The 18,302-nt window shown below is 42.2% G+C and overlaps 2 protein-coding genes across 2 annotated transcripts; both read right to left on the reverse strand.

The window, feature by feature from the left end:
- Positions 1-707: 707 nt before the first annotated feature.
- Positions 708-2,380, reverse strand: drd5a (dopamine receptor D5a). The gene has a single exon (XM_049574639.1). The coding sequence runs from the start codon at positions 2,176-2,178 to the stop codon at positions 730-732; it is 1,449 nt and encodes a 482-aa protein (XP_049430596.1). The 5' UTR covers positions 2,179-2,380; the 3' UTR covers positions 708-729.
- A 1,815-nt stretch (positions 2,381-4,195) lies between these two features.
- otop1 (otopetrin 1) lies at positions 4,196-15,181 on the reverse strand. Its single transcript, XM_049574584.1, has 6 exons — positions 12,983-15,181; positions 12,643-12,779; positions 11,877-11,935; positions 11,585-11,715; positions 7,042-7,949; positions 4,196-6,103 (listed from the first exon to the last, which is right to left on the reverse strand). Exons 1-6 carry the CDS (start codon positions 13,365-13,367, stop codon positions 5,933-5,935), a joined length of 1,791 nt encoding a protein of 596 aa, XP_049430541.1. The 5' UTR covers positions 13,368-15,181; the 3' UTR covers positions 4,196-5,932.
- Positions 15,182-18,302: the final 3,121 nt, after the last annotated feature.

Genomic DNA, 18,302 nt, shown 5'->3' on the forward strand with positions numbered 1-18,302 from the left:
AGCCTCCGTCAAACTGCATAATAGTCCATATGGTGCAGAGAAAGGTGTGCTGAGGGAGTCACTGGGGTGGGTGCAGCGGGTAAACACTTTAATACTGCATTTTGGCATCATGTAACTTCATACAAACACATTCCTGTCATGTCTCAAAACACTTCCTTAAATAAGATAAGGCGCTGAAATGACTGCATTTGAGTAGAACTATCTTGGATGCACCGTCTGTAAGGCTTCCCTCAGTTTTCATATTCAGTGGAAAGGCGGGCACTGGATACACGAGGTTTTTTTTAAGCAGCATAAGGTTTTTCCATCATCTTCAAGGGAGTTTTTACAAACATTTTTTCTCTCTCTCCAAGTGGATGGACATGAGACACAGACGCTCCGAATAAAGCCTTCAAGTAAACAACATCTTCAACTACACTGAACCAAATGAACACAGACTTCACTTGTCATGTAAATAAACACCTATACATCACTTTTTTTTAAAAAACAGGACGACAACATCACATCTCGTATATGACGCAAAGCGACGGCAGGGTGGCCTGGTTGCTACAGAGACATGCGCCCTGCTGAAGTGTCCATGAGCAAGTCTCCGGCGCTGATCAGTAGTAGATCCTGACCTGTGGACTCCCCGTGGAGAGGAGCTTCTGGGACAACGGAGCTGAATGAACGATGACATTATTATCAATACATCCAAATACGCACGAGGGGGGAGGGGGGGGGCACACAGAGGAGTCAGTGTAATCCATTAGGTGTGAACGGTGACATCCTGTCAAGACTGATATCTGCCTGGCAGTCCTCTAAGTCACAAACCGAGTCGGTGGCGTTGTCATTATTGTGAGAAAACTGTGAAATCCTGTCAAAAGTCTCTTCATGCTCAATACATTCAACCACGTTGGGGATCATGTTGACATACGCGTTGGCGATTTCTTTGTGAATGAGGGTGTCTTGATTATATGAGACCAGCTCGTTGCTGATGTTGACAGTCTCCACCGGGGTGCTGGAGCAGAAGTTGCGACAGCCCAACAGGCTGGCGAAGGCCTTCCTGAACTCGGCATTGAAGGCGTAAATGATGGGGTTCAGGGAGGAGTTGGTCCAGCCGAACCACACGAAGACGTCAAAAGTCGTCTCGCTGACGCACGGCAGACCCGCGTCCCGGTCTGTTGCCGGTCTGTCGCAGAACGGAACCATACAGTTGAGGACGAAGAAAGGTAACCAGCAACACACGAAGACACCCATGATCACCGAAAGAGTTTTGAACACTTTGGTTTCCCGTTTAATCGACGTTTTCAAGGTGTTGTGGTGTTGGCACTCTATTCTGTTTGTCCTGCAACTTTGCGCGTGCTCTGCCGCTCTCTCCAGGGAGGCTATTCTTCTAATTTGTATTTGTGCAATCCGGTATATTCTGGTGTAAGTCACAATCATAATCGCCACGGGGATATAGAAACTTATCAAAGAGGAGGAAATGGCATACTCTCTGCTCAGACTGGAGTCGCAGTTTTCCTCTATCTGTCGACTTGTGGAATAGTTGTGCGTCCCAGCCATGTCGTCACCGCTGGCTTTGTGCCAGTTGAGCTGGACCGGTATGAATGAAATCAGCACAGACAACGTCCAAGTGATGCTAATCATAACAAAGGCAACACGTTGGGTCATCTTCCTCTCGTAGCGGAAGGGACTCGAGATGGCCCAGTATCTATCCACGCTGATGATGCAGAGGTTGAGGATGGAGGCGGTGGAGCACATAATGTCAAACGCCACCCAGACGTTACAGAAAGTGCCAAACGGCCAGTACCCCGCCACCTCTGCCACAGCTTTCCAGGGCATCACCAGAACGGCCACAAATAAATCCGACAGAGCCAGGGAGACGATGAAAATGTTGGTGACTTTGGTCCGCAGGTGGCGAAAGCGCAGCACCGCGGAGCATACCAGGATGTTCCCAAGCAGGGTCCATAGGATGAGTAGGGACAGCAGACAGCCTGTCACAGTGCGTACCACCATGTCCTTCCTCCGGTCCTTAGTCGACTCCGTTTCGGTGCTGTTCCACATAATCTCTCCGAGGGGAGCCGGCACAGAGTCAATCCCCTGCACCGACGAGAGATACTTGGCTGGGTTCTCCATGTGGCTCTTTAAGTAAAACTGCAGTCCATTGCTCCGTGCGCGGGGACGGGCGCAGTTATCAGCCATTCACCGTATTGTCCCCACTGACCTGCTCGGCTGCCAGCATGATGTGGAGTGCAAAACAGAGGGAAAGAGAGAAGTGAGCGCGCTAAAACTGAGCCGTGCGACGTGCCAGGTGCGCTGAGGGTCTGAAACGCAGCACGCAGTGGCGAGCGCATGTTGCAGCCTTGCCGGTCGTCTGACCTGGCTACTTCTGTGAATCACTCAGTCCAAGGTATCCTGCGCGCGGTGTGGGCGAGGAGGGAGTCCTTACAGCCTGACGCGCACTAACCCAACCTGGGCTGGGCGCAGAGAGCATCACGCCTCCTTTGCGCGTGGTGTTACGCCCAGCATGCGTTAAAACAGGGGTGTGAAGAAGCCCTAAACATTTTGAAGGACTCTGAAGTGCGTTATTACAAACCCTACATAAGTGGAGAGTTGTGCTCCAAGTGTGGATTGTTTGTCTTCTCCATGCGCATTGTCTGTGTGTGGCATCACACAATACTGCAGTGACAGGAGTAACAACAGGCAGTGTTTCTGTGCAGGATCAAACTGTATGCGAAGTACATAAATAAAACTATTAATAAAAAGCTTCTGGGTGCATTTAAATATATTTTATGTGCTGTAAAGACTGCAGACACAGCCAGCTAACGCTGACGGAGCTGTCCATGGTGCTGAAAAAGCAAACTCATTCAAAGTCTCCTCAGCAAGCAGTGATCCCACACGCCTATCTATCTATCTATCTATCTATCTATCTATCTAAGCTCCTACATGATCTTAACGCTGCCTTGCCTTTTGTTTTTTACCGGCACCATAATCTGCTTTAGTCTCCGCTGTAGCTCAAAGTAGGACTCCAGTGCAAAGTAAAGCCACCACAGCCAATTTTAACACATGTTCAGTCTGATATGAAGAGCTCTCACTTTAGTCTTAATAACATTTTTATTTGACCTCAATAAAAAAGGTCTTTTTAAATATGGACAAATCAATCTTTATGTGACTATTACTAAATACTGGTGGTCGTTTGCCCTCTGATGACCTCCGTCTGGATGGAGGTGATACCACCCCCACTTTTCAGCGTTACCCCGACCAGGTGAGTCACATTCACACTCTGAGCAGACATGTGGAGCCACGAGCTCCGAGCGCGCTCCGTTCCGTCCGTGTGTCTGCAGCAGCAGCAGCAGCAGCAGCGCCGTTTCCGGCTTTGAAACGTCACGGGTATTTTTAGACGTGTCTGCGTGCCTGTCAAATCGTTGTGACACTACGTCAAAAATAATCCCCCCGACGCCCAATGCCAAATTCTCTGGAGTAACCTATAATCTCGGGATGTCAGGAGGCAACTTGTGCCCGGCGCAACGTTTAATTCTTCACATACAAACAAGATGTTACCACAGCTATGAAGTGTTATGGTGAAGAAGTGAGATGCACATGGACATGTTGTCTGACCATGGCCTCAGAGAATAATGTCTGTCTAATACCGTTTATGTGGGATATTATTGCTGTATTTAAGAAAAATTACAGACTAATATGAATTATTGTGTGTCAATATTTATATTCTTGAAAGTTGCAGGAACATTAGGAATGCATTTTAAGTCAGAAGTATGTCCGTGGGTGTTTCTGTTAGTTATTATCCTGTATACTTGTGTTTTTTCAACTAAATTTATCTGTGCCTTCATATATTTGATTAAGAGTTTCATGGGAAGCAGGCCGCTTAATGAAGAAGTGATGGCGCAATAATCTGCGCTGCTATAATGCAGGAGCTTCTGTCCCATCAAACGCCTGGAAAATATAAATACGTGGCGCCACCCTGTGGTGCAAATGTGCACTACAGCTGCTGCTTATTCAGAAATACAGTGAAAACTTAAAAACATTGAGCAGAGATCCTCAGTGTGAAGAAGAACAGATCAGAAATGTGCTGTATATGAAAAAAGAAAACTATTCTTTATTTCAGAAGGTATACATTCATCATTATTGTACACATAATTTCATATGAGCACCATGTCATTAGAATTTCACAAAATCGTATCACAGTGTCTGAATGATGATTTTGATCAGCACGTTTTTTTTTTGTTTTTTTTTTTTTAAACAAAGATTATATAATATTGCAGTTTGCACCTAAATACAAACAAGGCTTTTACCACAAGTTGGCACATAGTGAGAAGACATGCAGCGGATAGCACCAGGTTGAGAACTTGCTGGACGTCTGACTGAAATGACACATTGATTTCATATTATATTGTACAGTACAAGTATACAGTCTGTTTACATGATAAAGAAACAAGTAATGTCACAGACTGGGCTGTTTTTTTATTGCTGATTTTTTCAGGTATAAATATGCAATCTCTAGTCTGGTGTCGCAGCTGTCATCACGGCAACGTCTCTTTTATATTGGTGTATCTATGGGTGGATTATAGGACAGTGGGCCCCACCACCTCTCCTACATGGGGGCAGGACACAAACTTTGTGGTGGCTTTACCTCTTTTTAGTTGTTTTGTCTCTTTGTAATAATTTTGTTGATAGTCATTTTGTGTCTCTTTGAGGTCATCCTGTGTTACTTTTGTCATCTTTTTGTAATGATTTTGTTTCTTTTTTTGGTCATTATGTGTCCCTTGTGGTTGGGTTCCCCCTTTTGTATTTACTTTGCATCTCTTTGTGGTCATTTTGAATCTCTTCCTGGCTGGTATATGTTATTTGAGTGACATTTTGTAGGTGAAGAGTAGCGGGACCCTGACATGTCAGGCCCTGGGGCCTGTGCCTAGTAGGCCTGTTCAGTAATCCATCTATGGGGGTAATAATCCTGGAGATACTGTGATAGAAGATTCACCACTCTTAAATTTTAGATACACCTAATGTGAACTGTGTTAAACCTTTTCATTGCATGAATTCATTCTTATCAGGGTAAAGAAGAAAAACAAATTTTCAAATCTCACCTAGCACTTCTCAATATAGTGTGGATACAGATCACAGGACTCCGGTATAATCAAAACAGTGCTACCTAGTAACATAATTTTAAACATACCATTCAACTTGAGAGAACAGAGAATCATTATACAAACAGACATTGATGAACCTTAATAAATGACTGAGAGAGGCAGAGAACTATAGTCCAACTCATAACGATTATTCAAAAATATAGTGCTAAGATTGTCACTATCATTAAATTCAAGTGTTGCATACTGTTCATTTAACTTGAACTACTAACAGACGTGTGTGAGAACCATATCCATATCCAGTATGAACATTTCACATGCAGATAAAATACGGGTCAAGTGGTACAGCAATGCACTTGTGGCTCTGTTGAATACAGTACTAATACCTTATTAGATGTTTGAGACAAACAGCTGTTTCAGTGGCTTACTGTAATATTTTGTGAGAAATCTATCATTTACTTTCAGCGACTAATAAAATGTGAGTGTCAGATCCAGCATATACATTTTAAATGATAAACCAGTAAAGTAAACCTACTGAAATCTGACTAAAGAACAGAAAGTACAAAGGGTCCTTTTTAAATGCGTGAAACCAAAAGTCCTTTTCATAAACATTTTTAATCAGCCTTGTATTATACAAGGTAATTCTTCAAGGAACGTTGGTTCATCTTCCTCTGTAATCCCCACAGTGAGGGATCTACGATTTGTTTGTCTCCACAGCTTGTTTCAAGTCTGCTGGAGTGTGACCCAGACTGCCTCCTGAATGGCTGACCTGCACTGTGAGACACTCTCGGGAGCCAGTGGTGACAAGTGTTCCTGTGCATGTTATCTGGCGTCGTCAGTCATCTGCTCCTCTGTCAGACCCGGCGGAACACCTCGAAGAGGGAGGCGACTGAGTGCATGCGGTAGAAAAGGTTCAAAGGAATGGCGAAATTGAGAACTGTGGTCCATATGCTAAAGCCAAATGTCTCCTGTTCCAACCCGTTGTCGTACTGTGGCCGGCAGCCAAAGGCAGGAAGGATCCACAGCTGAAAGAACAAATTATATTAATTTAGTTAAACCTGCAGTCATTTACCTTTTTGGCCACTAGGGGGCTGCGCAACAACCTTACCTCACAACACTGACATATTATCACCTACTGAATGTCTTAACAAAAAGTTGCCTGTTAACACATCTAGCAGAAGCAGTATTTCTAGGAACTTTCACTCTTTCTTAACTCTGCTTTGGCTTCCACCAGTTTTAAAGGGACAGTTCACCCTCCAAAAATACATATTTTTTTACATTATTTTTTCCTCTTATCTGTAATTATAAATCTAGATTGTTGTGGCATGAGTTGCAGAGTGTATCAGAAATATTGGCCGTAAAGATGTCTGCCTTGTCTCAAATATAATGGAATTAGATGGCACTCAGCTTGCAGTGCTCCAAAGCGCCAAAAAAACCTTTGAAAATGTCAGCAGCAATGTCTCTTTCCAGAAATCATGACCCAGTTACTCAAGATAATCCGCAGACCTTGTTGTGAGCAGTTTCATGTATGAACTATTTTTCTCTCTACCGAACTATACCTGGCAACTGCATTACCGTGCAGAAGAACGTGTGCGTCTACTGTTACCTCTCCTGGCACCATTGAACTAGCCAACATTACAGCTCAGCTGAGCATTACTGTTTACATCTTGCGCTGTCACAAGCACGAGCCTCTTGTCCATGAGCAGATGCATGCTTCCTTCTGGGCAGTGATATGCTTTGAAGGTGTAGTTTGGTAGAAAGAAAATAGTTCCTACATTAAACTGCTCAGTCTTTGTCTTCCTGCTGGGCAGTTAACATACAATTCTTTTTTTAGGACTTCTTTTCTAAAAACAGCTGCCAGCCATGTTAGAGTGGTGAAAGTGAAAACAAAAACAATGAGCTATGACAATGGAACAAACAATGAACAACTCTATGTTCAATTATCAGGTTGCCAAATGCTTACCGAAATGTTGCACATTATCTGGAAGACAGCGATGTTCTTCAGGATTTGCCTTTTTCTATTCGGGGGCTCCTTTACATTGTTTCCCACAGGCAGCGGCACCTCAGAAGGTTTCCTCGGACATCTGTACACCCGCCCGCTCTCCTCCTGCTCGTTCTCCATGGTGGCACAGTTTCTGTCTGGAGTCTCGTAGGCTCGGTTGATGATGCCATTGAACGGTGGGGCCAAAGAGGATGTCACTGAGAAGATTTCTGGGGCAGCTGGTAACTCGGGGTCCTCCCTCTCTCCGTCCTCTTGCTGGCGATACAGGGACTCTACAATGAAGAGGTTTTGGATGTACTTCTCCAGCACAAGTAGCAGAGAGAAGATGAGGTTGGTCCAGCGGTAAGGAGGATTGCTTGTGGCACCTAATGCAGCCACTACGCTGCACCAGGACATGAGCCAGGAGCCAATAGAGGACCCAAACAGCAGTTCTGTGTCCAGCTGTCTCGACGGGTTCTTGGAGGTGTCCAGTGGCACGTGGTCCGCCCGGTATATGAGCAGACCTGAACCACCAGCAGAGCACATGAACACTAGCATGACAATGCCATAAATGTAGAACATGGAAATGGCTGACTGACGCATTCGGAGGGATTCCTCAACATGGGTAACGTAGACCACCAGGATCCCAATAGTGCTGGCCAGTGCAAGTAGACCCAAAATGGGGCCCACAGTCAGGCCCTCAGTTTTGGTAGCTAGCCTCTTCCGGTTTGAGGAAAGGTCAATGGTCCGTCCGATGTTCTTCCACATGACGAAGAGCATGGCAGAGACAAAGATGTGGTACTCGACATTAAAGGGGTAGAGATAGAAGAGGCTGCTGGAGAACATGGAGCAAGTGCTGGTGGTGCAGTTACAGTGAGGCTCTGAGTGCACTGCAAAACAAATAAAAACAGATGCAAATTCATGAGAAATACAGATATTTTTGTGCTGCCTTTAATTAACACAGTTTGTCTGATCTTTTAAAACAACATTAACAAAACCACATCCATCACATAATAGTGCCAGAAAACCAAAAACATCAATATTAGAATAAGCATAAGTACAAAACAGAATAAATTAATAATTAATATTTAGTAGACTAACAATGATGCTTTAGTTCTCTTTTTGCCATCTTTTTCATTGGGGATAAAAAATAACTAAATCTTGGCTCAAACCACTACCACTTGTTTTCGGAGACTCCTCTTTGTGTTGCCATTATGTCAAATTTTTGTTTGTTTAACAAACTATGAATAATTCTTTCTTTTCTATCTCCTGCCAAAGAAGCTTTGCATAATTCAAATGTGAATAAACATTTTGTTGAAAAAAAGTTGCTACTATACTGTAGCATCTGTTCAGTGTTGTGACAGCTTGTTCACTGAGTGATGGCTGCTAACACAAAACTGTTTTTATTGTACTTTGCTCAACATCCAGGGACCGTAAACCTCCATTGAGAAGGAAGAGGCTGTGACATTCACTGTGCAAAGGGTCTGAGTCATCATTTAAAATCAAGCCTGTTATTCACTGTAGCTGTCTGGTGCACAGGGAGACTGGGTCAAGCTGTGACTCACCAATCAGCCGACTAACAATTTGACTCAGAGAGTTTCTGTTCTTTAAAGAGAGGCTTCCAAACCATGACACCAAAGAAAATGATAAGATTGCTTAAATTATCAATGAGGAAACAGAACAGTTTCCTTGCACAAAACAAACGTTGAGGCCCCTTTTTGCACATGCCCTCACAATTTGCTTCAAAGTTCAGTTTGGAGTCAGTTGTCCCCAGACAACTGTAAGACTGCACACACTCCATTGTCTGACTCTTAGTGAATGTGACTTCCTGTGTGTCGGAATCTATTCATAAATCAATTATCATATCTTTGGTTTTAGATAGGATTAACTGAAGATAGGACTCCGCCCACCACCTGTTGTCAATGCGGCTGGTCTTATTGGTCTGGAGCCTGCTAACATTAACAGAGTCCTCTGCATACATTAGGATGTCAAAGGTTTGTTGACATCCTTCTGGTTCAGTACAATCTTTTTTTCACAGTTATGTTCTGTCTGCTCTGGGATCTGCCTTAGAGAGAGCATCAGAAGCTTACACATCTATACACTGTGTAGTGTATAGTTTCCCTGCCTTTCTGGCTTTTAACAAAGCACTGTATACTTGTCAGTGAATACTGTATATTTTACAAGTTGTGGCCAGTTCAACCACAAAGTGACTGTTTTCCCTAGTAGTGTCTGCATAATTTTCAGAGGCAAGTTTAAATTATCAGCAATTCACAAGAGAAAAAGAGAAAAAAATTATATTAGGTCTGAACATTTTGGAGTGGTATCTAACTGTGACTATTTTCTCTGATATTGTAATTGGGAGATGATTTACAATATTAGAGGTGATGATCATTTTACATTATTCTCATTTCAGTGAAAAACATATTAAAATGATTATGGTGTGGTTTTTGCAGGGATCGTGCCAAACATCTGTTTTTTTTGGTCTGTAAGACATTTCGGCAGCATGACAATATTCAATTTAAAATGGTATTTTGACACACATTTTCCATTTTAAATATATTGTGCCTGCTGCAATTTGAAAATGGCAGAAGGTCATATTGCGATTCTGATAAAATTATGATTATTTGTTCAACCCTGGATAAAATGATGGTCTGACAAAAAATAAACACAATCTTGCATATCGCACCAATAGCCTTCTATCCCCTCAGACCCACTGTGGGTCACTGCTGTGGTGGCAATGCTGTGGTGCTCTATACAAATACCACCCTAATAACTTGGATCACTACAACAATGAAGCCACAGAGCACTGTATGTATCTCTAAGCTCACGCTAAATTCAAAGCAAAATAAGGTCCTTTAAAAGGTCTAGTATGAAGGATTTAGTGACATCTAGTGGTGAGGCTGCAAAACTGAACCTTCTCCTGTGTGCCAAGCATGTTGGAGAACTAAAATGGGCAGTATGGTAACACAAATGGCCCTATCTTGAGTCAGTGTTTAGTTTGTTTGTTTTAGGCTACTGTAGAAACATGGCGGACTCCATGGTAGCGGACCCACTCAATATGTAAGTGTAAATGTAAACGGCTCATTGTAAGGTAACAAAAACACAGCCATTGTTATTTCAGGTGATTGTAAACTAATGAAAACATAGTTATGAATATTATATACCACTTCTGCCAGTAGATGCCCCTAATCCTACACACTGGTCCCTTAAGTTGCTTCTTTTAAGATTATTAATGGTATTTATGGTTTGCAGGCCGGCCCTTTGTAGCCACTTCTTGACTGATTTTTTTTGTTGCATTTAGATTTGTGATGAAACTTAAACTTGAAATAACTGTAAAAGACAGTATTTTAGTTTTGACTGTACTGTGACTTGGGTGGCACGGTGGTGTGGTGGTTAGCACTCTCGCCTCACAGCAAGAGGGTTGCCGGTTCGATCCCGGGCGTGGGAGCCCTTCTGTGCGGAGTTTGCATGTTCTTTCCGTGTCAGTGTGGGTTCTCTCCGGGCACTCCGGCTTCCTCCCACAGTCCAAAGACATGCAGATTGGGGACTAGGTTAATTGATAACTCTAAATTGTCCGTAGGTGTGAATGTGAGCGTGAATGGTTGTTTGTCTCTATGTGTCAGCCCTGCGATAGTCTGGCGACCTGTCCAGGGTGTACCCTGCCTCTCGCCCGATGTCAGCTGGGATAGGCTCCAGCCCCCCCCGCGACCCTCAAGAGGATGAAGTGGTTAGAAGATGAATGAATGAATGTACTGTGACTTTAAGTACTTTTGATGGTAGTGGCCTATAAAATCAGAGTTTCAATCATGTTAGTTTTTTAAAACAAGTATGGACTATCTTTTACAAAGCTCCATTTTAAAATCCTACCTACTCTTGATGGTCAATATGCATTAATCATGTTCTGCTGATGTTGATGACAATCCACTTTTTATACTAACTCACTCCTTGTCAAGCCCGCCGCAGCACCCTATGGTAATACTGAAGCTCTCTAGAGATCATATAAACAAAACCCTGCCGTGTGCCCCCTCATCCCCTCATCTCATCCTACCACAAACCCCCCCAAAAGGCCACCACTACGGTACTGCAGCCTTTAATTAAAAAAGGAACAACAGTCAGGGTGCAGCCAGCCTCATAGTCAGCCGGATATGAGGAGGAGCAGTCGAACCCCCCAACCCTAGGCTTAGATGTATCAGTTACTGTAATTGCAGCACCCTTGGGAGTAAGCAGCCTGAGGACAAAGCCGTCTGAGGTCAAGCGGGGGGTTGCCAAGGAGGGTGGTGGTGGCTGAAGTGTGGGGAAAGGGCATGGGAGGGGGCCTCAGCACTAGCAACGCTATGTGTCTCCTGAAACCTAATAGAGAGACGTTCGACACAAACAAGACCCACTGGGCTGCCGAGCTAACCTCCCTTCCCCTCACAAACCCTCCTCTCCTTCCTTTTTCTTTCATCCATTGAAGTGAGCTCTCAAGTGGACTATTGTACTTGTCTTCTAGGTACAAGCCAGCAATCAACCCCTTGGCCCTTACCTATGGTGAGGTTTCCGTAGCCCAGGGCAGTGAGTCTTCTCTTATGGTTGTTCAAGAAGTGCTCGGCCTCTGACATCACGCCGTTGCACCACAGGAGGAGGTTGGTAAAGACTGCATGCATTACACCAAATCTGAAGAAACAAACAGTTGAAAATGAGCAGTCAATCTAACAGCATGTGGCGGTGTTATGATGCAGGCTGTCATCATCCATATGTAGTCCCTGGTGAGATGTTTCATGATTGTGACAGCGACTAAAGTCTTGTTAAATTATAATATGAGATATCTGACATACCTCTCAAATGTTTCAAAGCTCTTGATGACATCCTTAATGTGAAACCAGAGAAAATGTACCTAAACAAAACACCAAGACACAAATAATAATAATGGTTAAAATAAATCCTTAATTCATGCAGTTGTATGTGAAAACATTGTGGTTCTATAACACCCTAAAATTAATGTTGATATAAATGTAGTCTGGTGGGTTTGGTGATGGTGAGTGCAGGACTGTTTCTTGGTAAACAAAAGGGATATTACTCTTTAACAAAAAGGTCTGTCTCTGTAGGGATCCTTTCCATGATGTTGTCAAAAACTTATAACAACAATCTGAGGCTGTCAGTAGCAAAAATTAGAACTTTTAATGGCCGTATATTGATGGTGCACAATTTCCAAATTTTACATTGCAGTCTGTTTCAATACTGGATCAATTTCAAAAACTGTTGCTCCAATTAGTCACTTAGACACAAAGACATGGGAAAATACTGTCCAGGTTAAAAAAAAAATACATGTTACCCTTTAAACACATTTTATAGACAGCAAAATGACTTCAGAATTATATAAGTCCATTTACCAGAAGGATTTCCCTTGTCAGTTACACTCCAATAACATGGACAATGACAGGATTATATTGTTGCAGCAACTCTGTACTGGCCTCAACACAACAAAGAGCACATTATTCAAAGACCAACCCGGTTAAGTGGTGCGCAGAAAAAAAGACACAGTGTCTAACACTGCTGAAAGATTATCACTTTATTGAAATGAAAGTGGGGTTGTAAACTTACCTGTGCTATGGTGTGAGTTGCATGGATGACAGGATATACCCCGAGCACAGCCGACACACAAGACTGATAGCCAACATAATACCCAATTCGGAAAGCGTCCATGATCAGTGAAAGGAGTGCAAGGAGAGTCAAACCACCTACCGAGAAAAAGAAAAAAAAAAGGTTATTAGTGGCACACTTTGATTGTATGGCAAAACTATTCATTTTTCAGGTTTGCTTTAAGCTGTCAAACACAATCCACATGGCCTATGTAATCTTCAAATACATGGAAAAGGAAAACATCAGTTTGCTATTTTACGCATTTACTGCTGTGATCCTGTGCGTAATCTTACGAGCTCACCTCTTATCCAGCATGTGGTGGCGTGGACATCTTTCTCGGTGAGCGTGTTCTTCTGTCTGTCCCGCACCAGGATGTACCACATCATCCATATCAGCTGGAGGATCATGAGGCAGCTGACAAAGGACAGCAGGTGCTCTTCCTTGACAGAGGGGCCGTGGTGCGCGATAGCCAGCATCAGCGCCATCCCGATCAGCAGCAGATTGGTTCCGTACTGCCCGCTGAGGAACTCTGCATTCTTCTGCGGGTACTCCCCTGACAGACGGAGTTTTAGTTTGGTGAACATCTTCTTGTCCTGCTCGGAGCTGGACGACGAGGACGAACTGTGACAGTACTTATTCAGACACATGATATCCAGGCCGCTGTGCTCCACCATGGTGAGAGACATGTAGAAATATCAGAAAGAAGAAGAGTAAAGTCAAAGTCGCGCGCTATAAGAGCATCTGAGGGAGGCCAGGTGCCTAACCTGTTGCTACAAGGTGGGGATTCAGACGAATAGATACTGTGCCAAACATGCTCATTCAATCTTCAAGGTCCGGCTCAGTGGTCACGCATAGTTTAAAAGTCCAGCCTCGCCGAAGATGGACTTGATAGATGCACTGTCATCTTGTAACCCTGAAACTGAAAGATCTGGTCGTGCAACAGGCGCGCTGAGTCACTGAAAATGGTAGATTACGTTTCAGTCTTTGGTGATCCCAGACCCCCGTCCTCTTGAGACTCCCATATGTTTCAGAGAAATCACTGGGCTTGCCGTGCCAACCATTCACTGCCCAAAGAAGCAAAAAAACACTAAGCACGGAATTATCCACAATAACAGGGGAAAAAAACGAGCTTCGCCCAAATCCACCTCTTCCGAGCAGCTGGCAGGCAGTCTCTCCAAGTCTGCTTAAATCCTCTCAGGGTGGCTATCGGGTGTTAAGCATATGAGATGAAAAGGAAGATGGCATTTCACAAACCTGCGAGTTTTACAGGCTGGAGGCACGTGACGTGTCCTGACAGCGCTTCAGCGCAACAATGCAGGTTTGCATACAGAGCGTTAACCTATCGCAAAGAGTACGGAACAGTGGCGTCACGAAGATCGCAGAGATGATCACACTTTGTTCCAATAGGACATCAGAGGCCGGGTATCGACTTTTTAATCACTGAGTATCAGCCCGACACAGAAAAAGAGTTGCCCAAGACCTATTCATTAACAGGGCGTTTAATGGGCCATTGACTCCGTCTGGACATTTTGATTTAATCTCTAAGTGTTTGCATTAGCGCATTTTATTTATGTCATGGTATCATTACCATTTTAGGTAAATATATGAATATTTCAACCACTACTGGCCATAAGTACACTGGTGAATGTTGAAAATCTTTTACCAACACCATGGAGAAATTAGAACTTTGTGGCAAAAAGGGCTTTAATGTCAATAAATAGGGTTCCCAAAGTTCAGATAATAATATTATTAGGGTTGCAACAGTATACCTGTTACAAGGTATACAGTGATATTAAAATTGGTAACGGTTATCCGTGTACATTTGGTCACTAGTTCAAGTCCCCATCCAGACCTAATATGGAGTGTGGACTGGTAGCTAGAGAGGTGCTCTTAAGCAAGGTACCAAGCCCCCAACTGCTCAGGGCGCCTGTCCATGGGCAGCCCCCTCGACATCTCTCCATTAAATGCCAGTATAGGTCCTGTTTGTGCATGTGTGTGTATTTCAGGCTTGTGTGTGTATATGACAACAGAATAAAAAAAATGAATTTACCCTTGGCGATTACTTAAGTAGATCTTCTTTTTCTTTATTTTAGTTATTTTCAGAGGGAGACTTTTTACACATACTTTCATTACAAAAATGTTTCAAGCTTTAATTACATTGATAAAATGTTTAACCAAAAATAACCTTTTTGTTTTAATGCCTTTAAGGGTCATGCTGACTGATAATAACTTTCTTGTAATACTGATACCGTGAAACCGCAATAATTTCTGAGATGGTTATTGTACCATTAAAATCTCCTACCATTGCAACCCTAAGTATTATAATGAGCAAAGTCGCTTGACCTTCTCTAATTTTTTTCAAATTTTTCCGATTGAATTTTTATATAACTCACCCATTCACATTTTATTACTGCTTTAAGTTATGTATAATTAAGTGCGGGCCGCTTTGAGTGACAGGCTGATAGTGTCCTCAGGCAGCCTCTCACCCAAATATGGTCACTTACATGATGGCAATGCCGAAATGCCAAACTCCAGACTTCAAAATGGGAGTCCACAAACCAACGGGTAACATCACGGTAGCCATGCCCATTTATTTTATAGTCTATGGATTTGTCAAGCAATAACAACAATTTGCGTGAGCACTGAAATAAGTTATAAAAGTTTATTAAAGAAAAAAACATTTTACAGAATATAAGTCTTCACATTCTTCACCACAAACTGAGAAAAATCAAAATAATTTTAAAAAATGTTGGCTTTATCATCAGTTAGAAATGGTGACACATTTGTTCCTCCATTGCTTACAGGCCTTTCTCTACATAAAAAATTAGGAGATTTTAACACGTGACTGTAGGAAAAGCAAAGGTGTAATTAAGAAGAAAAAACAATGGCTGAATGGCATTTAGCTGCTTCGGTTTCAGGGTCCTGGTAACGTAAATTGTGGCTCTCAGTCTTAGTTCACTGAAACATACTTAAACACAAGAGAACCATCATTAATACAATTAACACCTGTTATAAATGAACATCTTCTTCTACTGCAACAAGCCAAAATGTCTGCTGTGAGAAAAGATATATTCTCAGAACATTTATCACACTCGTAAGTGCTGTTTACCAAATAGTCAACGCAACAAATCACATTTTTGATACAGTTGCCATGGTTTCTTAAGCAAAACAAATCATAAACTGAGATGGTTAAAGACAGCAGCTGTGTTGGTTCAGCAGAAACATCCACAGATGGGACAAAACAAAGGAAAAACCTGATACAAGATGGAAACGTCAAATGCAGATGCTTCTGTGCAAGAGGGTTCACTAAATGGTTTGCTGAAATATGAAAATGGCGTGACTAAAATGCTATGGCCTTCACAGTCACCAGATTTTAACCCAGCTGAACACCTATTGAAGATTTTGGACCCACATGTAAGACAATGCTCTCCGCCATCATCTCCATTAGACCAAACAATATAAAGTTTATCTTCAAATCTATTTAGTGATGTCCGTGATTTTCTGAAGCTATATGTCCTTTTTATGTTTAACTATGTTTATTTTTCTTTGTATTTGCTGTGCTCAGGTCCCTCTTGCCAGACAGATGAGATTCCCTGACTAAATAAATGTTGTGTATATAAATAAGGGAATACCGTCTGGAAGAATGGAATAGAGGAATGATCAGCAAGGAGCACTAAGGCTGACTCCACACTAAGACACTTCATGATTTTCCTTTAATTTGTCACCCATCTGTAGTACAATCTGCTGCAGGTGTAGGTCTACAGTGTCAGTGTGCGTTAGGTGTGAGAGACAGAGAGTATAGCGAAAGGCAGGGGCAGAGGAGCATAAGCAATGTGGCAGATGGGAAGGGAAAACACTTTCACCATAATGATGTAACATTGTGTAATAATGCAACATGTCCCGTCACAGTTTAAAAAATCTCACATCGGCACAAAAATAAGTCCAAGTAACTGTGATACTGGTCAGTTTTATGTGTGTTGCATAAATGACATTTATAGGTTTAATGTACTGTGATAGTGTATGTTTTCTGTGAGTCTTTACTATATGCAGTGAACACTTGACTTTGAGGTAGATGAAGAACAGCCTGAGTTAATCTATGTGGATGAGCCAGGCTTCTGAGGAGGTGAAGGGAAGGGATTTGGTTGGACATTGTGCCACCATTACGGTAACTTGACAGTGTACTTACTTAGCCTAGATCTTATAATTTCTGCTGTGTGTTTATTATTTACAGTATTTTCTGCATTTACAGAATTTCTTTCATAATCTTGTAATGCTACATTGTGAATGTGCTGCGCTATATATGCAGTGAGTACGTTATGAGTGAACCTTACTTTCAGAAGACAAATGCTGCTGACTTTGAAGGAGTTTTAAAGAGACGGTTCACCACCAAATCAAAATGACATATTTTTCCTCTTACCTGTAGTGCCATTTATCAATTTAAATTGTTTTGGTGTGAGTTGCTGAGTGTTGGTGATATCAGCCGTAGAGATATCTGCCTTATCTCCAATATAATGGGACTGGATGGCACTGGGATTGTGATGTGCAAAGCACAAAAAAAAAAAGGTGAAAAAATCAACAACAATGTCTCTTTTCAGAAATCAAGACTTGGTTATTCAAGATAATCCAGAGACTTTGTTGTCAGCATTCTCATGTAAGAGCTATTTTCTTTCCTCTGAACTACATCCGCCAACCGCATCAGAAGGAAGCGCACGTCTACTCATAGACGAAAGGTTTGTGCTTGTGACAGTGTGAGCGCAATGGTGTCCTCCATAGATAAGCTGTTAACATTAGCTAGCTAAGTGGGGCTAGGTGAGCTAGCAGTGGATGCATGCTTCTTTTTACTTGGTGATACAGTTGCTGGGTGTAGTTTAGCAAAAGAAAATAGTTCCTACATTAAACTGCTCACAACAAGGTCTGTGGATCATCTTGAGTAACTGGATCATGATTTCTAGAAAGAGAGAGATTGTTGTTGAGTTTTTCAAAAGTATTTTTGTGTTGTGTTGAGAGTGAAATCTAGTTCCATTATATTTAAGAGAAGGCAGACATCTCTGAAAAAAATATGTATTTTTGATTTGGGGGTGAACTGTCCCTTTAAAGGAATCATCTTGCTCACGAGTTGAGTGCTCTGCAATGTTCAAGCTGTTTGCTAGCTTTGTCCGCTGCATGGTTAACATATGCTTCCTTAGGAGTTTTTTGCTGAAAAAAAAAAGCTGACAGCCATGTTAATGAGAGCAGTGGGAGTGTTGGGGGCTGTTTCTGTGAATGTGTTGCTAGATATGTTTGAAAATGGAGAGCGGTGTGAGTGGACAAATGGTTATAATGTCATAATGCCAATGCCATAATGGTTAGTGTGTATGTTTGATTTTGGTGTTGGAGTGTCTAAGGTTTTTGGAAGGTATGTTTTCTATATTGATACCAGGGCGTTTAAGTTTGATGATGCAGTTGTAAATATTAACCTTTTTTTAAAAAAAAAATATGTGCAGATAATGGAGGAAAATTATTAAGAGAGAACTCCAAACTGTGGTTAACAAGATTATGTAAAATCCAAATTATTTAAGTATGAAGCACTGTATTAATAAATTTCTAATGACATGTTTTAATGACACAAGGTTTCACTCCAT

Source organism: Epinephelus fuscoguttatus, linkage group LG1 (assembly GCF_011397635.1).
Source record: "Epinephelus fuscoguttatus linkage group LG1, E.fuscoguttatus.final_Chr_v1".
Taxonomy (NCBI): domain Eukaryota; kingdom Metazoa; phylum Chordata; class Actinopteri; order Perciformes; family Serranidae; genus Epinephelus; species Epinephelus fuscoguttatus.